Raw genomic sequence first — 16607 nt, forward strand, 5'->3', positions numbered from 1 at the left:
CCCAGCTTTTCAGCTCGTGTTTCCTGGGATGAAGGTCCTGTTTCATGTCTGTTGGTCTCATTGCCGCCCTTCGGTTCTTCACGGCCTGGACCCCATTCCTAACGCCACCTTTGCCCACCTTACATCATCTTGCCTCTTTCAATGCAAGCCTAGGCTCGAGACCCCCTCTTCTAGGCCAGGCATACTCTCATCCAGTGGCTCTGCTCATTTTCAGGGCTCCGGCGGTCAGCTCCCTCTCTTGTAGGGCATGCCGTCTGTCCAGGAGGGCAAGCTACTTGCTGTGTGTCTGTTATGCCCCTCCTCTTAGAGAAACTCCAAGCTCTGCAGGCTTGCATTATATTTGGTCTCCTTGTGGTGTCTTCACAATGCTGGGGTCAGCGTTTTGCAGCCCGGTGTTGACAATGACAAACCTATCTTCACTTAGATTAGGCATCCATGGGCCACACCCATCAAAGCCTGGTGTATTTGCTCATAACCCCTTATATTTGATAGACATTCCACAAAAACATGATGAGCCCTGGGAGTCCTGGTGGGAGGAGAGTAGGAAACTCCAAAGAAGCTCTCCCTAATGTAGGTCATGGGAAATGAGCTACAATGAGGAACAGCCTGGGCCCTCCTGAGGATGCTCCCTCGCTGGGGATCCTCACTTAGTTCCATCTCTAACATCTTTCCCCGCCCCCTCCATTTCATTAGAACCAGGTAAAGCAGGGTCGGTGGGGGTGGCTAAATGCCACTGGCACACTGTTGATATTTTCAGATTCCGGTTTTATCTAAGACAAAAACAAAAAACCCCAGCCATTTCCTTTTAAGAATTCAAAGAGACAGCCATATGGTGACAACATTGACATTTATTTGAAAAGGGCATTGTGAAGGCTCATCGGGAAACCACGACTAATAGTCCTAAAGAATGACTTTGGAATAGTCCTTCCCACACCCCCTGCCTCCCCAGAAGGAAAACTAATTTGATTCAACAAGTTTAAAATACAGAGAACTGCCACAGGTGCCGATTCTGCACTCACATATAAATAAGTCGGCTAGTTTATACACAACGTTGGCAACTACTAACTACATTAAACACATGCATGGACACAGGCACATACACACTCAGCCAGGGCATGAAGGTCTAAAAGAACTCAGACACATTGAGATGGATGGGCTGCAGCATCTATGGGTGTTCAGTGCACGCTTTTTACCCTAGCACTCGGGAGGCAGATCTCAGAGATCTCAAAGCCATCCTGGTCTATAGAGTGAGTTCCAGGACAGCCAGGGCTGTTACACAGAGAAACCCTGTCTCAACCTCCCCATACACACCACCACCAAAAAAGGGGCAAGTGCTGGGCTCAGGAGACCCTATGCTTCCTGAAGGAGCTGGCTGGCGCCAGGGGGCAGCCAATGGGGCCATGAAGTTCTTCCCTCTAGCCCACGGCTTCTCCTTATCACTCCCCCAGGTATCCAGGATCAAGACCTCCCATGGTTCCCCTCCTGCAGTCTTTAGATGTAGACCCAGCTTAGGTTATGGAGCCATAGAAACCAGACTTTTATATTAAAGAGACAGAGGTAGCAGTTTTCCTTGAACCTTTTCCCCCAGATTCCAGAGGACAGGACCCCTGTGGCCAGAGAAGGTCAAGGGGAGCAGATGCAGCCTGCCTAATACGACCGTCTCCCACCTTCCAGTCTGCTTTTAAACAACATTCAGACCCACAGCTCAAGACTTCCCTTTCCCCCGGGCCCCCAAACACAGCCAGCCGCTCATTCTCAACAGCATCTCTGCAGCAGATGGGGAGGTCTAGGACAACAGATCACTGGAAGGCGCCATGACCCAGGGATCCCCCTAACCCAAAGATACCCGGAGGAACCTTAGGGCTTTTCCAAATCCCACTCCAGCTGAACTGTGTCCTGTGGGACCAGGAACAGCCTGTGCATGGGTAGTATACAGGACAGGGCTGCTCTGACCAGGGTCCTTGGCCCAGGCCTATGTTCCCCTGCACTGTGTAGGTCAGGGACCCGGACACAGGACATTTTTAGGTTTTCTTATGTGGTCATTGAGGAGTCATGGAACCATTTATTTCTGGTCTTCAAAGTAAAGAGGAAACAGGCTCAGTGCAGGGACAAGAGCAGCTGCTTCTGGGTCACAGGTATTTTCTGTCAATCCACTTCTTACGCTTGCTTAGGATCGACCAAATTAACTTCTGAACCTCAAACACACTCGTGCCCATTAGAGTCTGTCATCAGGAGGCCACCGTCTGGCCCTGGCCTATGAAGCCAGAGCCCTGGGTGGTGGTGGTGGTGGTGGTGGTGGTGGTGGTGGTGGTGGGCTGGGGGCCAGTTGGCCTTAAAGAGTTGGCTGGCTCCTTTTGGCTCTGGCTTACAACAGAGAGGGTGGTACAGAACAGGGCAGGAGACAGCGCTACCAGACACCAGAGGCAAGGAAGGTGAGAGTCCCACTGGGTTCCTCCCCAGCGCCCACCCACTCTGCTTTTACCTCTCTTCCCCAGCCTTGGGATGGAGTGACAGACCCCTGTGATCGCCATCTAGACTTCCTGACTCCGAGGCATACTCGGCCAGGATCGGATTCTGCTCCCTGTCAACAGGCACCCCAATATCTTACTGAATATCAACTTAAATTCTACCCAGAAGAGGGCACACCAATGGCCCAGCTCTCTAGAAGCAGCATGTCCCCGCTAAGCAGCCTGGGTGCGGAGAAAAAGAGGACGGACAGAGAGAGGGGCTGAGGAGGAGCAGATGAGTCCGCAGAATTGGAACTCGGTCCCCTTTCTCCTGTTGCCGGGGCAGGGCTGAGGGACAGAAGTATCTGAGTGGGGCTTGTGTAGGCCCCTCATGCTCTAGGAGGTCTCCAAGGAAGTGACTCTCACAACCCACAATCAAGGTCAAGATACCTCAGGGGTGGACACTGATGTCACTTGGGAACAAGAAAGAAACTGGCGAACTCTTTATCCAAGCCAGGCCTGGTATAAGGGATGTGGCAGGCAGGTGAAGGAAGGTGTTTTTAGCTCAAACCTTAGCTTTTCTCAGTTTCTAAAGGGTCACTTGCCTTCGTGCTTTTTTAAAACTTCTTACTAAAGAGATATTAAGGAAAAAAACCTAAGTCCATGCTTATAAAGTTGGATTGAGCAACAGCCACATGGCTCCAAAGTCACAGGCCACCTCGTCCTCAGGGACCTGAGATCATGCAGGCCATGCAGGAGCCATGAGCCCATAGCTCAGTGCAGAGACCACGGGAAAGAGTTGCATTAGAAGTGAAGAAACTATGGGGACAGGGGTCAGACAGGCCCCATCTGTGACATTTATCACATGTGCAACGGGGATGAACATGTGTTCCAGTTCTCCTCACTCTGGAAAATGTTCCCACCTGTCCTAGTGAGCGGGCTGTCATCATGAGGGGTCACAGGCAGGGCTGTGATCTAGAGCGTCCCAGAAACGGCTCCTTTATGACCCCAGGTCACGCTGCCTAAAATTACACCCTGGAAAGGACTCCTGCAGGTCACCAGATCTACGCTCTCTTCCTAAGAAGCAAAATCTCTAGAGGCAGTTTGAGAGGAAAACAGCTCAGAAAACTCATGGGAAGTTTAAAATGGAAAGAAAGGACCGTCCTGGGCCGTAGGGTGCTCCCACTGGAAGAGGCCTGGGGTGCTGCCAGAGGCCTCCTGGGAGGCACAAAGGCACCCAGAGGGGCATCAGGAAAGGGTCGAGTGGTCCTTTCTGCACCCACCCAGGCCTCGGTTAGCTGCCCCCCAGCACACGTGAGTCACAGAGGCACAGGTAGGTGGCACAGAGGGAAAACGGAGCCAAAGGGATTTCCACCACCTCTGCCCAGGCCACAGCAAGGCCGATTAATTGTCCCCAATGTCTTAGACTTTGCCCAGAGGGGGAAAATATTTCAATCCTAGTTGTTAAATCTCTTTCCTTGAACCCCAAAGCGACACTTGCTCATTTGCCCCCTCCTCTGCCCCCAACCCTCCCAACCTCAACAAACAAACCAACACACAGTTCTGCTGGGAGCATCTTCCAGGAAGCAATGTGGACCGGCCTCAGGGCCCAGCATCTTTCTCCCCCGCTTTTCAGTCCTCTAGAACCAGCTGGCCTGCTCAGCTTTCTCTCAACCCAGAGGGTGTGGAAACACTGTGGGATATTTGGAAGAACGACATCAGGGATCAAACTTAACTACCCGGGAAACCTCCAGAAGAGAGAGAACCGGGGAAGATCCGCCACAGGCTTCCTCTGGATAGAGGAGCTGAGAAGACACAACACAGCAGAGACACAGACTGGTCACACTGTGCCTTGCCGATGCTGCCACCCAACCTAGGGGAAGCCGTCCCCCTCCATCCCCAGTCTGTTGCTCTTCCGCCAGCATCTCTACCCCAGCTCCCGCTCTAAGTGCTCAGCATTCATCGATAGTAGAAAAAGAGACACAGATAACTGGAGATTAAAGAAGAGGCCGGGCAGGACACCGGAGACTAGGAGGTGAGAGCAGACATCTCTCATACTGTCACTTCCTGATGGGGGGGGGGGTTCCTCAGCTTCCCCGAGTACCATCTATGGCTTCCTTAGACCAATCACGTCTTCATCAGGCTCCTTCCCTCGGGGTTGGCTGACACTCCCTCATAGACACATTCCCAATGGAAGCTTCCCAGGCCCCTCTGCTTCTCGGTGGAGACACCCTCATGATTCTCTGTCCCTGGCTGATACAAAAGGGAAGACGGGTGAGATGCTCATTAGCCCCAGGGGGCAGGTGACTGGATATTCCTTGTGGAAGACCAGGAGGAGGCAGGAGGGCCACCGAGGACCGGAGGCTCCGTCTTTGCTCAACTTGGGAAGAGCCACTGTCCAAGGTGACTATTTCTCAGCTCTCCCAGCTAGATTTCCAGATGGTGGGAGTGGGCAGGAGGGCGGTCCTCCCACAGGGTCCTCTAAGGAGTTCCGTCTCTTGGAAGTCAGTACACACACAGATCGGGGAACTTCATCTCGTAGACGGGGATGGAATGGTTCTGTGGCTGGCCATAGGCTGCAGTGATGGTCCCTGAAGGGCTTGGAGGGGGCCTAGGGGCACATGGAAGAGAAAGGTGTGAAACAGGAATTGGGGTCCTATCCTTGTGCAACTGAACCCAGGGCCTCAAACTCACAGAGATCCACCTGGCTCTGCCTCCTAAGTGTTGGGATCAAAGGCGTGCGCCACCGCTGCCTGGCTTCAGTTTCTCTTTAAAACTCATGCCATTCCATGAGTTCCAGATTTTCAAGATGTTCTAGAATCTTCAGTCCAGTCAAGGCTATGGCAGTGGCTCTCAACCTTCCCAAAGCTGCAGCCCTTTAATACAGCCCCTCATGTTGTGGTGACTCCAACCATAAAATTATTTGGTTACTACTTCATAACTGTAATTTTGCTACTGTTGTGAATTGTAATGTAAATATCTGATGTGTGGGATATCTGATATGTAACCCCCCCAAGGGGGCCGTGACCCACAGATTGAGAACTATTGCTCTATGGTGCCATTTTAGAAATCAAGTACTTGCCCAGGACACGAAGGCTCCTGGCCTTCTCTAGGCCTCACTGAGCCAATCTCTTGCCCTCTTCATGGTGGCTGGGAACAGAGGTTGGGGGTGGAGGGAGGGCTGCAAGCAGGTGTGAGAAGGGGTCTTAGGGTTCCGCCCTCCCCCCTGACGCTGGACACCGAGGTAGGGTCTCCTGTCTGTGCTGCCACTTACCGGATGGTGATTTCAAAGATCTGGTTGAGCTTGCTCTGCAGTAGCGATGCCTAGACACAGACAGAAGGGAAGTGAGTTTCGGGCACCAAGAGGGTCAGCTGCCACCTCCCTGCCACCTCCAAGGACATCTGGAAGCTTCTGACTGTAGCAACCAGGGTAGGGTAACCAGGTAGGTGTGCTCTCATCCCTGGCACCTGTCTGTTGGACTTGAACATTCAGATCAGGGACAACCACCCACCAAAGGCTGGCTGGGGACTCAAAGAGGGCCAGGAATACCAGGGAGCATTTGGGCAGGCTTCTGCTCCTTAGTATGGGTCGCAAGGTCTGTTGGGCATGGGGTCAGGAGACCGGAGCTGACGACATTGCTCTTTCTTTCTTTTTCTTTTCTTTTACAATACCATTCAGTTCTACATATCAGCCATGGGTTCCCCTATTCTCCCCCCTCCCACCCCCTCCCCTTACCCCCAGCCTACCCCCCATTCCCACCTCCTCCAGGGCAAATCCTCCCCCGAGGACTGCGATCAACCTGGTAGACTCAGTCCAGGCAGATCCAGTCCCCTCCTCCCAGACTGAGCCAGGTGTCCCTGCATAAGCTCCAGGTTTCAAACAGCCAACTCATGCAATGAGCACAGGACTTGGTCCCACTGCCTAGTTGCCTCCCAAACTGATCAAGCCAATCAACTGTCTCACCTATTCAGAGGGCCTGATCCAGCTGGGGGCCCCTCAGCCTTTGGTTCATACTTCATGTGTTTCCATTCATTTGGCTATTTTTTTTTCAGTAATTGAGTAAAACCAAAATTTATCATAAGCCACAGTTGTCCTAGGGACCTCCATGCTATATATATAGCTTCCATGGTTCTATGGGTTGTGGTCTGATTGTTCTTTATTTTATATCTAGAATCCACTTATGAGTGAGTACATTACTCTTTCTTGATGTGTGTCCAGCACTTGGGCCTTCTCCAAGATCATAAAATGGACAGTCCACCTCTCAAAGTAGGATGGGAATAACTTATGACAGGGAACACAGGCTTGGAAGATCTGTGTCCCTATACAACTACAAAATACGTAGATCTTACATAGATAAAATTAAAGTATAAGCCACATGCCTGTAATCTCAGCACTCAGAAGGCTGAGGCATGATGACTGAATGTTGTAATGTGAGCCTAGGCTACATAGCGAGTTCAAGGCCAGCCCAAGACGGTACAGCAAGACCCTCACTGAAAAGAACCTGGCTAGTGAGAGGCCTCCGTGGGTAAAGTGCATGCTGCAAAAGCCTGATGGCCAGAATTCAATCCCTGGAACCCACATAAAGGTGGAAGGAGAGACCCAAAGTCCTTTGACCTATATATACATACACACAAGATAATAATAATATTTTAAAAAATTTTGCTTTGTGGACAGGGTACCATCCTGTCTGGCCTGGGATTATCTATGAAGACCAGTCTGTCCTTGAACTCAGATCTACTGCCTCTACCTTCTGAGAGATGGTTTAAAGGTGCGAGCCACCCCACCCAGCTGGCACCCACCTCCCTTACCCCCACCCACTCCCTGCCTGCCCTTTTTTTGAGGTCTCACTATGTAGCTCTGGCTGGCCTGGGATTATGTATGTAGACCAAGCTGGCCTCGACTTTCCAGAGATTTGCCTGCCTCTGCCTCCTAAGTGCTGGGGTTAAAGGTCCAAGACAGTGAGTCCCTGGGCTCCGGGGAAGCAATGCAGTGGAGAGCATTGGGGTAAACAGCAGCGTACTGTATACTGGAACCAAAACCCCAATTTCTGCAGGACAAAGAGCAGAGGTCTGAACCCAGCCCTGCCCTGGACCCAGGTGTGGCTTCTGATTGGTCAGGAAGGCACCCTATGGTAATGCTACTCACCCGGGCCCCACAATGGGCTGCAATCTCCTCGAAGGGCGCCTTCTGGAATTTCTCCACCACCTGTCGCCGCCGCTCACGCTCCTGTTCCTCAACTGCCACACTGTCCACTGTGACACAGAGAACTGAGTTAGTGTTCAGGGATGAGTTAGGGGAAGGTGCTTGAGGGAGACGGACAGGGTGGACTCGTCAGATGAAAAGGGGGCGGAGCACGGAAAGGGGGCGGAGACATGAAAAAGGGGCGGAGACCTCATGCGTGGCCTAGACCCAGAGTCTTTCTGCTCGAGGCCCCGCCCTCTTGAGAATCAGTTCAAAGGACCTGCATCTGGGCTTTAAAGACCCCCGTGGCTGTGCTCTTGCTGGAGCTCTCAAACGAGACCTCAGCTAGTTGTCTCTTTTAGTACTGCCGGGGTAGTTTGAAAAAGGACCCGAACATTGTAAAGGCAGCTAGACAGTGAGAATCAACGCAGCCCCACAGCACAAGTCTGAGGAAAGTTCACTTAAGGCTTTCCATACACCATTTGCTATCTAAAGTGAGTTAGCACCAAATAAAGGAAAATAGGGAGTGGGTTTGGAGGTCAAACAATGATCACTCTGAGAGGGTTAGGGAGGCAGGCAGTGCATACATTTATTTATTTTTATTTATTTATTTATTTATTTATTCATTCATTCATTTATTTATTTGTTTATTTATTTACTTATTTATTTTTGGTTTTTCGAGACAGGGTTTCTCTGTGTAGCTTTGGCGCTTTTCCCGGATCTCGCTCTGTAGCCCAGGCTGGCCTCGAACTCACAGAGATCCTCCTGCCTCTGCCTCCCAAGTGCTGGGATTAAAGGCGTGCGCCACCACCGCCGCCTGGCTATTTTTATTTTTTATCTTTTCGAGACAAGCTCTCACTAGATAAGCCCGGCTGTTCTGGAGCTTGCGTCACCACACCTACCTGAGTGCATCTATAATAACAAAATACTGAAGAGTCTTCACGGAAAGCCCGTTCAGCGGCTTAATTTGTCATCAGTTAGAAACAACCTCTTCATAGGAAGACTTCACGGGCCAATCATGCAGATAAAGAGGTGACTCGTGTTTAAAGTCTATTGCCCTTACTAAATGAACACCAATATGATTTCTTCTCGGTGCCTTTCCCTGGACATCTCGCCCTTTTGTGTCACCTTCACACACAAGGAGTTTTATTTGCACAGACCAGTCAGTCCCCTGGCTATAACCCTCGAGCGGTGGCTTTCAGGGGCAGTTGTCATTAGTAAGTAGGAAAGGGACTGCAGTGACAGGCAGTACCGACCCCCTCATCGGGGAGTGGGGACTTGCAGCTGCAGCTTTGGTGGCCGATGAGTTTACAAGAGACCCCCAGCCTCTGTCACCTGGTCCACGTCAGCCCCAGCCTCCTCTTTCATCAGAGTTCCCCGGGGCTGCTGTCTTACCAATGGCCTTCTTCAGCGTCTCATAGGTGATCTCCTCTGCAGGGACTCGCTGAAGGAGAAGAGACAGACATGTTCAGAAAGGTGTGGGAGAGAAGGCAGCCCCTTTGCTTCTTAGGGGGATGTCCCTAGGACACCCCCATTGCCAGAGGTGCCTCTGAGCGCATGTGGAGAAAAGCAAATGAGGCCAACTCCTCATGAGGGTCCCTCAGAATAGAATTCTATTCTTTTCCCTACCTAAGTCTGTCCTGTCAAGCTCCGTAGGAGGAAATCATCACGCGATTTAAAAAGAAATCCTCAGAGAAACAACTGGATGTAAGAAACACAATCTCCAATATAAACTCCAAGAACTTCATAACATTTTGAGGGCTCATGATATTAAATTATACCCCGAAGTGATGAATCTTAATACAGTAAGTCATAGGAGGTTAGAAATAATGGGACCTCTGCTAATGAGATTAGTCCTAAGACCGGAGGCAAAGGATCTCAACCTCTGCAGAACCTATGAAAGGAGGCAGGAAATAATAAAACCCAAAGAAGGGGACTCCGTGGATGCATGGCCTCAGGGAAGATGCTGAGGATAATGAAGTTTGGACCAGATTGCATGAACTTCAAACCAGACTATAAGCTTCTCGGTGTTAACATCCATGCTGAATCATGTGCCATTACAAGAAGTAAGGGAAAGATGTAGACAGGAGAGAAAGATTTAACGATATAAAGTTCCCAAAGGTACACAGTTATGCTAAGTGGTTCCTTTGAGGGAGAGGAGAGCAGACAGGCCCCCGGTGATGATTGTGTTTGATCTCCTGATCTGAGGGTGAGGACATGGGTGCAATCACCTTGTGAATTCACAGACAGGACAGTGCTAGGCTTGTTTGCCATTTAGTAAATGTCTGTTTGACTGGAAAGGACAGATATGGGATAAAGACATTCAGCAAATATTGCATGGACATCAATAGCATACAGAACTCTCAGTGGGTCAAGAGAAGCTGCCAATTTGTTAATAGAAGAATTACATGCAAGAGAGCCTGAGGATTCATCCTATGTACACCATCTATCATCCATCCATCATCCATCCATCCATCATCCATCCATCCGTCATCCATCCATTCATCATCCATCCAACATCCATCCATCCATCCATCATCCATCCAACATCCATCCATCATCCATCCAACATCCATCCATCCATTCGTCCATCGTCCGTCATCCATCCATTCATCATCCATCCAACATCCATCCATCCATCCATCATCCATCCAACATCCATCCATCATCCATCCAACATCCTTCCATCCATTCGTCCATCGTCCGTCATCCATCCATTCATCATCCATCCAACATCCATCCATCCATCCATCATCCATCCAACATCCATCCATCCATCCATCATCCATCCAACATCCATCCATCCATCCATCATCCATCCAACATCCATCCATCCATTCGTCCATCGTCCGTCATCCATCCATTCATCATCCATCCAACATCCATCCATCATCATCCATCCATCCATCTATCATCCATCCATCCAACATCCATCCATCCATCTGTCCGTCCTTCCGTCATCCATCCATTCATCATCCATCCAATATCCATCCATCATCCATCCAACATCCATCCATCCATCATCCATTCATCATTCATCCATCCATCCACCCATCATCCATCCATCCATGTCAGTGAAGACCAATGTAGATGAACTACAGGCATTAAGGAACCTCAGGATAAGGGAAAGTAAAAGCAAGTTCTTCAAATGAGAGCAGGTATAGAGTTGTGCATGGAGGAAATGGGACCTGGCTGGGCTTCAAGGACAAGCACTCCATAGGTCCAAAGGTCTAAGCACCTACACGAAGAAGAAGGCAGATTCTGGGAGGGTTTTTGTATCAGTATACTCGTGCAGATAGATAGCTGAGTGTGGTACAGAGAAATGGAACAGTGCCACCATGCCACACAAGGTGATAAGGAAATAAAATGAGTCTGGCAGGGCTCAGGGGCACAGGGAATTAAGGTTTGACCACATCAGCATTGATTCATCACTCAGAGCACAGTCACCCGGCACAGGATCCTGAACCAGGACACCATGGGCTGAAACGGTGTCGCAGCGTAGCATGGCGAGGGCATAGCCCTGCATCAGTTACCAGGACACCCCTGGGCTAAGCTGACTCAAGGAAAGAACCAATGTGAGTGTTGCAGGAGGCCACCGGTGAGTAGGGGGCACTAGCTTGGTAAGCATTTCTTCTCCTTGGCGTCACTTAACTACTGAAGGCCTCGGAACTTAGGATAGGAGACGTCCCCTCTGCAGTGTGGGGAAACAGTCAGCTAACTCCGAGGCTATGACACGAGGTTCTGTCTTTCATGACCGGAAACGTCTGAGGGCCCCCACTTCCTCTTCCTCACTTTGCTTGCCCAATTAGCCAGGGTCAGAGCTTCCTGCCTTCCAAGGGAATGTTCCAGACCAGCTCTGAAGGTCCAGGTTTAGAGCTTGGCCCTCGTTACAGAGATGCTTAATCCCAGCCTGTAAGGGCTTGTCTATACTCTGATCACACCTGGGGAAAGATCCAGCGTCCTCACAGCTGCTCTCAGATGCCCCCTGAGTCTTCTTGTCCCAGTCTCTCTCAGATGTGGCTCCTCCTTACTTTGTGTGAGGCTTGCCTCATGCCTGCCATTTCCCTAATTTGTATGAGGAGGAAATGGAGCAAGCCTTTCTAGAGTGATTTTTTTTTTAAATGATAGTCTCATGGTAGAAGAAGCACATTACTCTCTTAGCTGGAAATACCACTAATGTACACATGAGCAGAGTCAGTAAGAAAATGGATGTACCGGAGAAACTAATTCCCACGGACACTTTGATGCACGGTAAAGAGCTTTGGAGCACTGAACATCCAGAGTAGTGACAAAACACTCACTTCCTCTTTCTCTGGGCTGTTCCTCGATTCCACCTCTACCTGGAGGGAAATGGTCTCACCAATGCTCTTCCTCTTGGACAAGCGATCTTCATCTGGAAAAGAAGAGCCCAGGAGCTGGGATTCCCAGTCCTTGCTAAGCCACTGGTCCCACCCTCTGTGCCTTGGTCCACAGCCCTCAATGGCTCAGTACATAGGTAGGCTACACTTAGAGCTTCCAGAAGCTTCTATCTGCTGTGGGCTTTCTCCACCCATCTTAGGGCGGTCAGGTTGCCTCTTTGGATTAAGATTTTTGCAACCATGTGTGGAAACAAAGACCAGAAAGCATATCTCAACTAGCATAAGCTGACTGCATCCACTAATAATAATCACCAGTAATAATCATGTGTGCAGTGTTCCCTGGGAGCTTATGACTTCATTACTCCATACACCTCCACATAACCCTCTAATTGTAGTCAAGTAACTCGGGGATTTTCAGAGAGTTGCCCAAGGTGTTTTTAGAGAAGTAAGTAGGACAGACATCTTGAAATGGGCCCCTGGTTCTATAGCCCATGTGTGCTCTTTCCAATACTATGGACCAACCCTTCATAAGCCAGGTTATCTCACAGCTCAGTTGCTTTCTGAGATTCCAAACAGAGGAGGAAGAGCGTCAAAATAGGAATTGCACCATAAATTCTGCTACGTCTTTCAGCTCTTATATAACTTCTAAGAGGCCACCACAAGTGATTCAGGGGTCCACACCCCCTTACTCTAGGGCTCTCACCTGGCAGGGAAGGCAGAGGTAGGTGGGAGGCTTTGCCCAGAGCTCATACCTGTCAGCTGAGGGATGTAGGGCAGGCAGAGCCTGTCTGAATTGTAACCGCTTCCTCCCAGGACTTCACTGATTTTACTCTGACGGAAGAGAAGCTCGATCACCACGCCGTCTAGATTTTGAGACAGCCTGAAGGACAAAGAGGCAGAGCAGAACCGTGGGCAGCTAGAACAATTCCTGGATGACTTTATCACAATAGCAATATCGTGACTGTGCAAAATGACAGAGAAATAGAAGAAAATCCCCCTAGTCCCTTTTCCAAGGGCACCCACTAGCCTACATTTTATGCGGAACCCTTCGGTTGCATACATTTGTGCCCACAGATGAATGTTCCCTTCCCTAACACACTGTCCTGTGACTAATTTTGGGTGCGTGCATGTGTGTGTGCAGATGCACATGTGTGCACACAGATATGTGGGGACCAGAGGTCAATGGAGAGGCCACAGTTCAGAAGGTTAAGTCCTGTTGCCGGACACCTGGTATTTCAGAGTATCTTTCTCTTGAGCTCCTCTCGTGTGGAAGCCATACTGGTCCACAGCACTGTCTGAAGGCAGCTGAAGGCAGGAGCCTGTCAGGGGTGACCTCTCTAGGCTGCACTCCCCCTGGGTTTGATCAAAGCTGCTGGAGACTGCATGACCTATGCGGGACAACACTCCCAGCTCATCAGAGCCTGCCCGAGGCTTGATGGTAGGGCAGCCGTGGACGGAGAACGGCAATGGGATGGGGGTCAAACTCTGCTCAGGGCTTGGCGACCTCAGGCAGGGTCTAGGTCCCCTGATGTGTGTCCTTGCCTGGCGTCATACTGCCCACTCTCCCGTTCTGACCACACCCCCGGTACCGTTCTTACCTGGGCCTTTCCACAAACACGTCTTCGGGAAGCATGTATGGCGCTTCTTTCTTCCTGGTCTCTATGACCTGGAATTTTGGAAGGGAACAAATGATGAGATCCGGGTCCAGCAGGAGCGAGGAAGAGCTGCAGCCTCCCTTTCAGGGTCCTCCTCCACCCAGCATCCTTGGAGATGCAACACACAGAGCATCTCCAGGGAGACTCCAGATTCCCCAGTCGCCGTCAGAGCGGCCCTGGGGAGGGGAGCTGCTGCTCAAGATGTCGTCACTGATGACGCACATCGTGTCACGTGTCCTCAGAGTGCGGGGCACTGCATTCCTAAGAGGCTGGGCTTTCTTAGTCCTGGGCTTCCAACTCACGCCAGGGAAAAGGGAATGCGGGTAGCGCCACATGCCGAGTCTGGCTGAGGTAAAAGTCTGGCTGATGGGCACTGGCGGCTTGAGAGGCTTGAGATCTCCCCCATAGCCTTCGTCAGTGTTTTTGGAAGAGCTGTGAAAGCCACCTAAGTGGCGAGAAGCCGGAGATAGACAGTATGCAGGTGTGTGAGTGTGACGTGGCAACAGCCCCGCTCTTTCCAGTGAAGGGGACTTCTTGTGCTTCCTTATCGGCCTGGAGCCGGTGAGAGTCCAACACTCTTGGGAAGTCTTTGGTACAGTGGCACAGCACCTGCCCTCATGTCCCCAAGCCAGCTTAGGCCAGCAGAGACCTGGAATCTTAAAGTTAACCTTAGACATCCTACGAGCCCACCTAAAATACTTAAAAATTTTAAGTCAGAAAAAAATCCTCACATATATGAATGTTTTGCCTGTATGCAAGTATATGTACTAGGCTCATATGTCCGGTATCTGTGAAGGCCAAAAGAGGGTGTGAGATCCCCTGGAAATGGAGCTATAGACAGATTGCAAGCTACCAGGAGAGAATGGAACCCGGGTCCTCGGCAAGAGTGGTCAGTGTTCTTAACTGCTGAGCCATTTCTCCAGCCGCCTTCAGGAGGTTTTAAAAGACCTTTATGCAACTGCCGAGACTGATGGACTAGACTGGCTACTAGAGAACAGCAAGGCAGGGAGAGATTCAAAATGAATTAGCTAAGTGACAACGTGGCAGCCTTGGAGGGAGATGCCACTGTTCCTTCCCTCTCTCTCTCCCGATTCATACGGACAGGTAGGTTAAATTCATGCAGAGGGAGCTGGGATTTGCGTTAGAATATTTCAGCAGAGGAAAAGAAGATGATCCTGATAAGGAGATGTGAGAAATTCTGACAAGTATTTAATTTATGTAGCTGTGGCTCACAGTTCCACTTTTGCTGTTGTGGTACTGGAGGGTGTTCATGACAAAATCCTTGTCTTTTTTGGGACAGGCTTCTTTGCTGTTTAAATTATTTGGCACGTGTGCCATGCCTGTGTGTGTCCATGTGTCCGTGTGTCTGTGTCTGTGTCTGTGTGTCCGTGTCCGTGCGTGTGCGTGTGCGTGTGCGTGTGTGTGTGTGTGTGTGTGTGTGTGTGTGTGTGTGTGTGTGTGTAGGGGAATGCACACACCACAGTTATGTGTGGAGGTTCTGGGAGTTGGTTCTTGCCTTCACTTTGTCGGGACCGGGTCTCTCTGGCTTTTGCCACTGCGCTGTATATTCCAGGCTAGCTGGCCCACGAGCTCATGTCTCATTTTTTGTCTCTGACTCCCATTTTGCCATTGGAGTGCTGGGATTTAGGTGTGTACCACTGCATTTGGATTTCTTATATGAGTTCCAGGGTCGCACTCAAGTCCATCAGGCTTGCTTGTCAAGGGCTTTTACCCTAAGATATTTCCAGTGTTGTCCAGACTGGGCTGGGCTGGATATCCTCTATCACCAGCCTCTTGGATGGCTGGGACGACAGGTCTCTATCACCATGCTCAGCTTCCTAAAATTTTTTTTGGTGGGGAGGGGGTCTCATGTAGCCCAGGTTTGGCCTTAGGCTTGTTATGCCAAGGTCTCCTTACCTCTGAGACTTCTTGATTATAGGCTTATGTCACCATACCAGATTCATGTGGTCTGGGAATTGAACCCAGGGATTTATGTATGCTACAAAAGCACTCTATGATCTGAGTCACATCCCCAGCTCTTCTTCAAACTCCTCTCAAGTTGCTTCCATCCACATAGTTGGAGGAGTGTGTGTCATGTGCTTCCTGAGGACAGTGGGTAGGGGGCAGGTGTAAGAGACCCCTTTACTGGGGAGGCTGAGGACTGAGGATCTTTAGGCCTATGTCTAATGCTCAAGGGCTCACTGAGTTCTCAGGATCACGAGGACACCCACCTCGTGGATGTGCTGGCAGAAGGCAGGCACCGTTGTGAGCTGGCTGATGAGGTTCAGGTAGGCTGCACCCAGAGCGTAGAGCGCACAGCGGTTATAGGTAGGCAGATTCTCTTCATTGACTTGGGCCACATCCTGCGGTAACATAGACAGGCTTCCGGAGTTTTTCCCTGACAAACCACACCAAAGTCTACACCCTCCCACCTGACCTCTCCTCAGTCTTCCTAGAGATGGCTCATCTTTCTAGACTAAATCTTTGACCTAGAACCTTCTGGGAGGCAAGGGTCATCCTTATAAAGCTAGAGAGCATGGTCCCTGGAATAACCCATGAGCTGGAGGCTCGTGAATCCCTACTAAGCATAGAGGCAATAACCTCATGTCACCACTCTGTTGTTTCAGCTGTGGTGACCACCACTGCCCAAACCCTCCTCATTAGCAGTAACCCTACCATTAGCTGCCATTTCTTTCAGCAAAGTTAAAGCTTAGACAACTGGATTGTCTTGTTAAATTGGGTCCATACGCTAAAAGTTGTGGGAATCACCAGGAGACTGGGACTCAAAGGAGTCCCAAATTCTACCTCTTGGGTAAACAAAGAAAATCGTAACATCTAGGTTGGCCTGCAGGATCTGGCATGGTCACAAAGATGACCTAAGACACATGTCACTAAGTTCAAGAATGTGATGGCAACTTGACTTCAGGACCCAGGAGACTGGAGCCTTTGAGGTCTGAAGGACCCA

At 50.3% G+C, this 16607-nt stretch overlaps 1 protein-coding gene across 3 annotated transcripts in view; it reads right to left on the minus strand.

The window, feature by feature from the left end:
- Window positions 1–828: 828 nt before the first annotated feature.
- The window catches only part of Efr3b (EFR3 homolog B), an 86665-nt gene continuing 70886 nt past the window's right edge, over window positions 829–16607 (minus strand). For all 3 annotated transcript variants that reach the window (XM_006981414.4, XM_076559583.1, XM_076559582.1), the window contains exons 16-23: window positions 15874–16005; window positions 13586–13653; window positions 12740–12867; window positions 11931–12022; window positions 9025–9073; window positions 7594–7700; window positions 5722–5771; window positions 829–5058 (exon numbers count right to left, since the gene is read on the minus strand). In XM_006981414.4, the coding sequence (XP_006981476.1) occupies window positions 4953–5058; window positions 5722–5771; window positions 7594–7700; window positions 9025–9073; window positions 11931–12022; window positions 12740–12867; window positions 13586–13653; window positions 15874–16005 (732 nt within the window). In that variant the 3' untranslated portion in view covers window positions 829–4952. The remainder of the gene's footprint in view (window positions 5059–5721; window positions 5772–7593; window positions 7701–9024; window positions 9074–11930; window positions 12023–12739; window positions 12868–13585; window positions 13654–15873; window positions 16006–16607) is intronic.

This window comes from Peromyscus maniculatus, chromosome 22, assembly GCF_049852395.1.
Source record: "Peromyscus maniculatus bairdii isolate BWxNUB_F1_BW_parent chromosome 22, HU_Pman_BW_mat_3.1, whole genome shotgun sequence".
Classification (NCBI taxonomy): domain Eukaryota; kingdom Metazoa; phylum Chordata; class Mammalia; order Rodentia; family Cricetidae; genus Peromyscus; species Peromyscus maniculatus.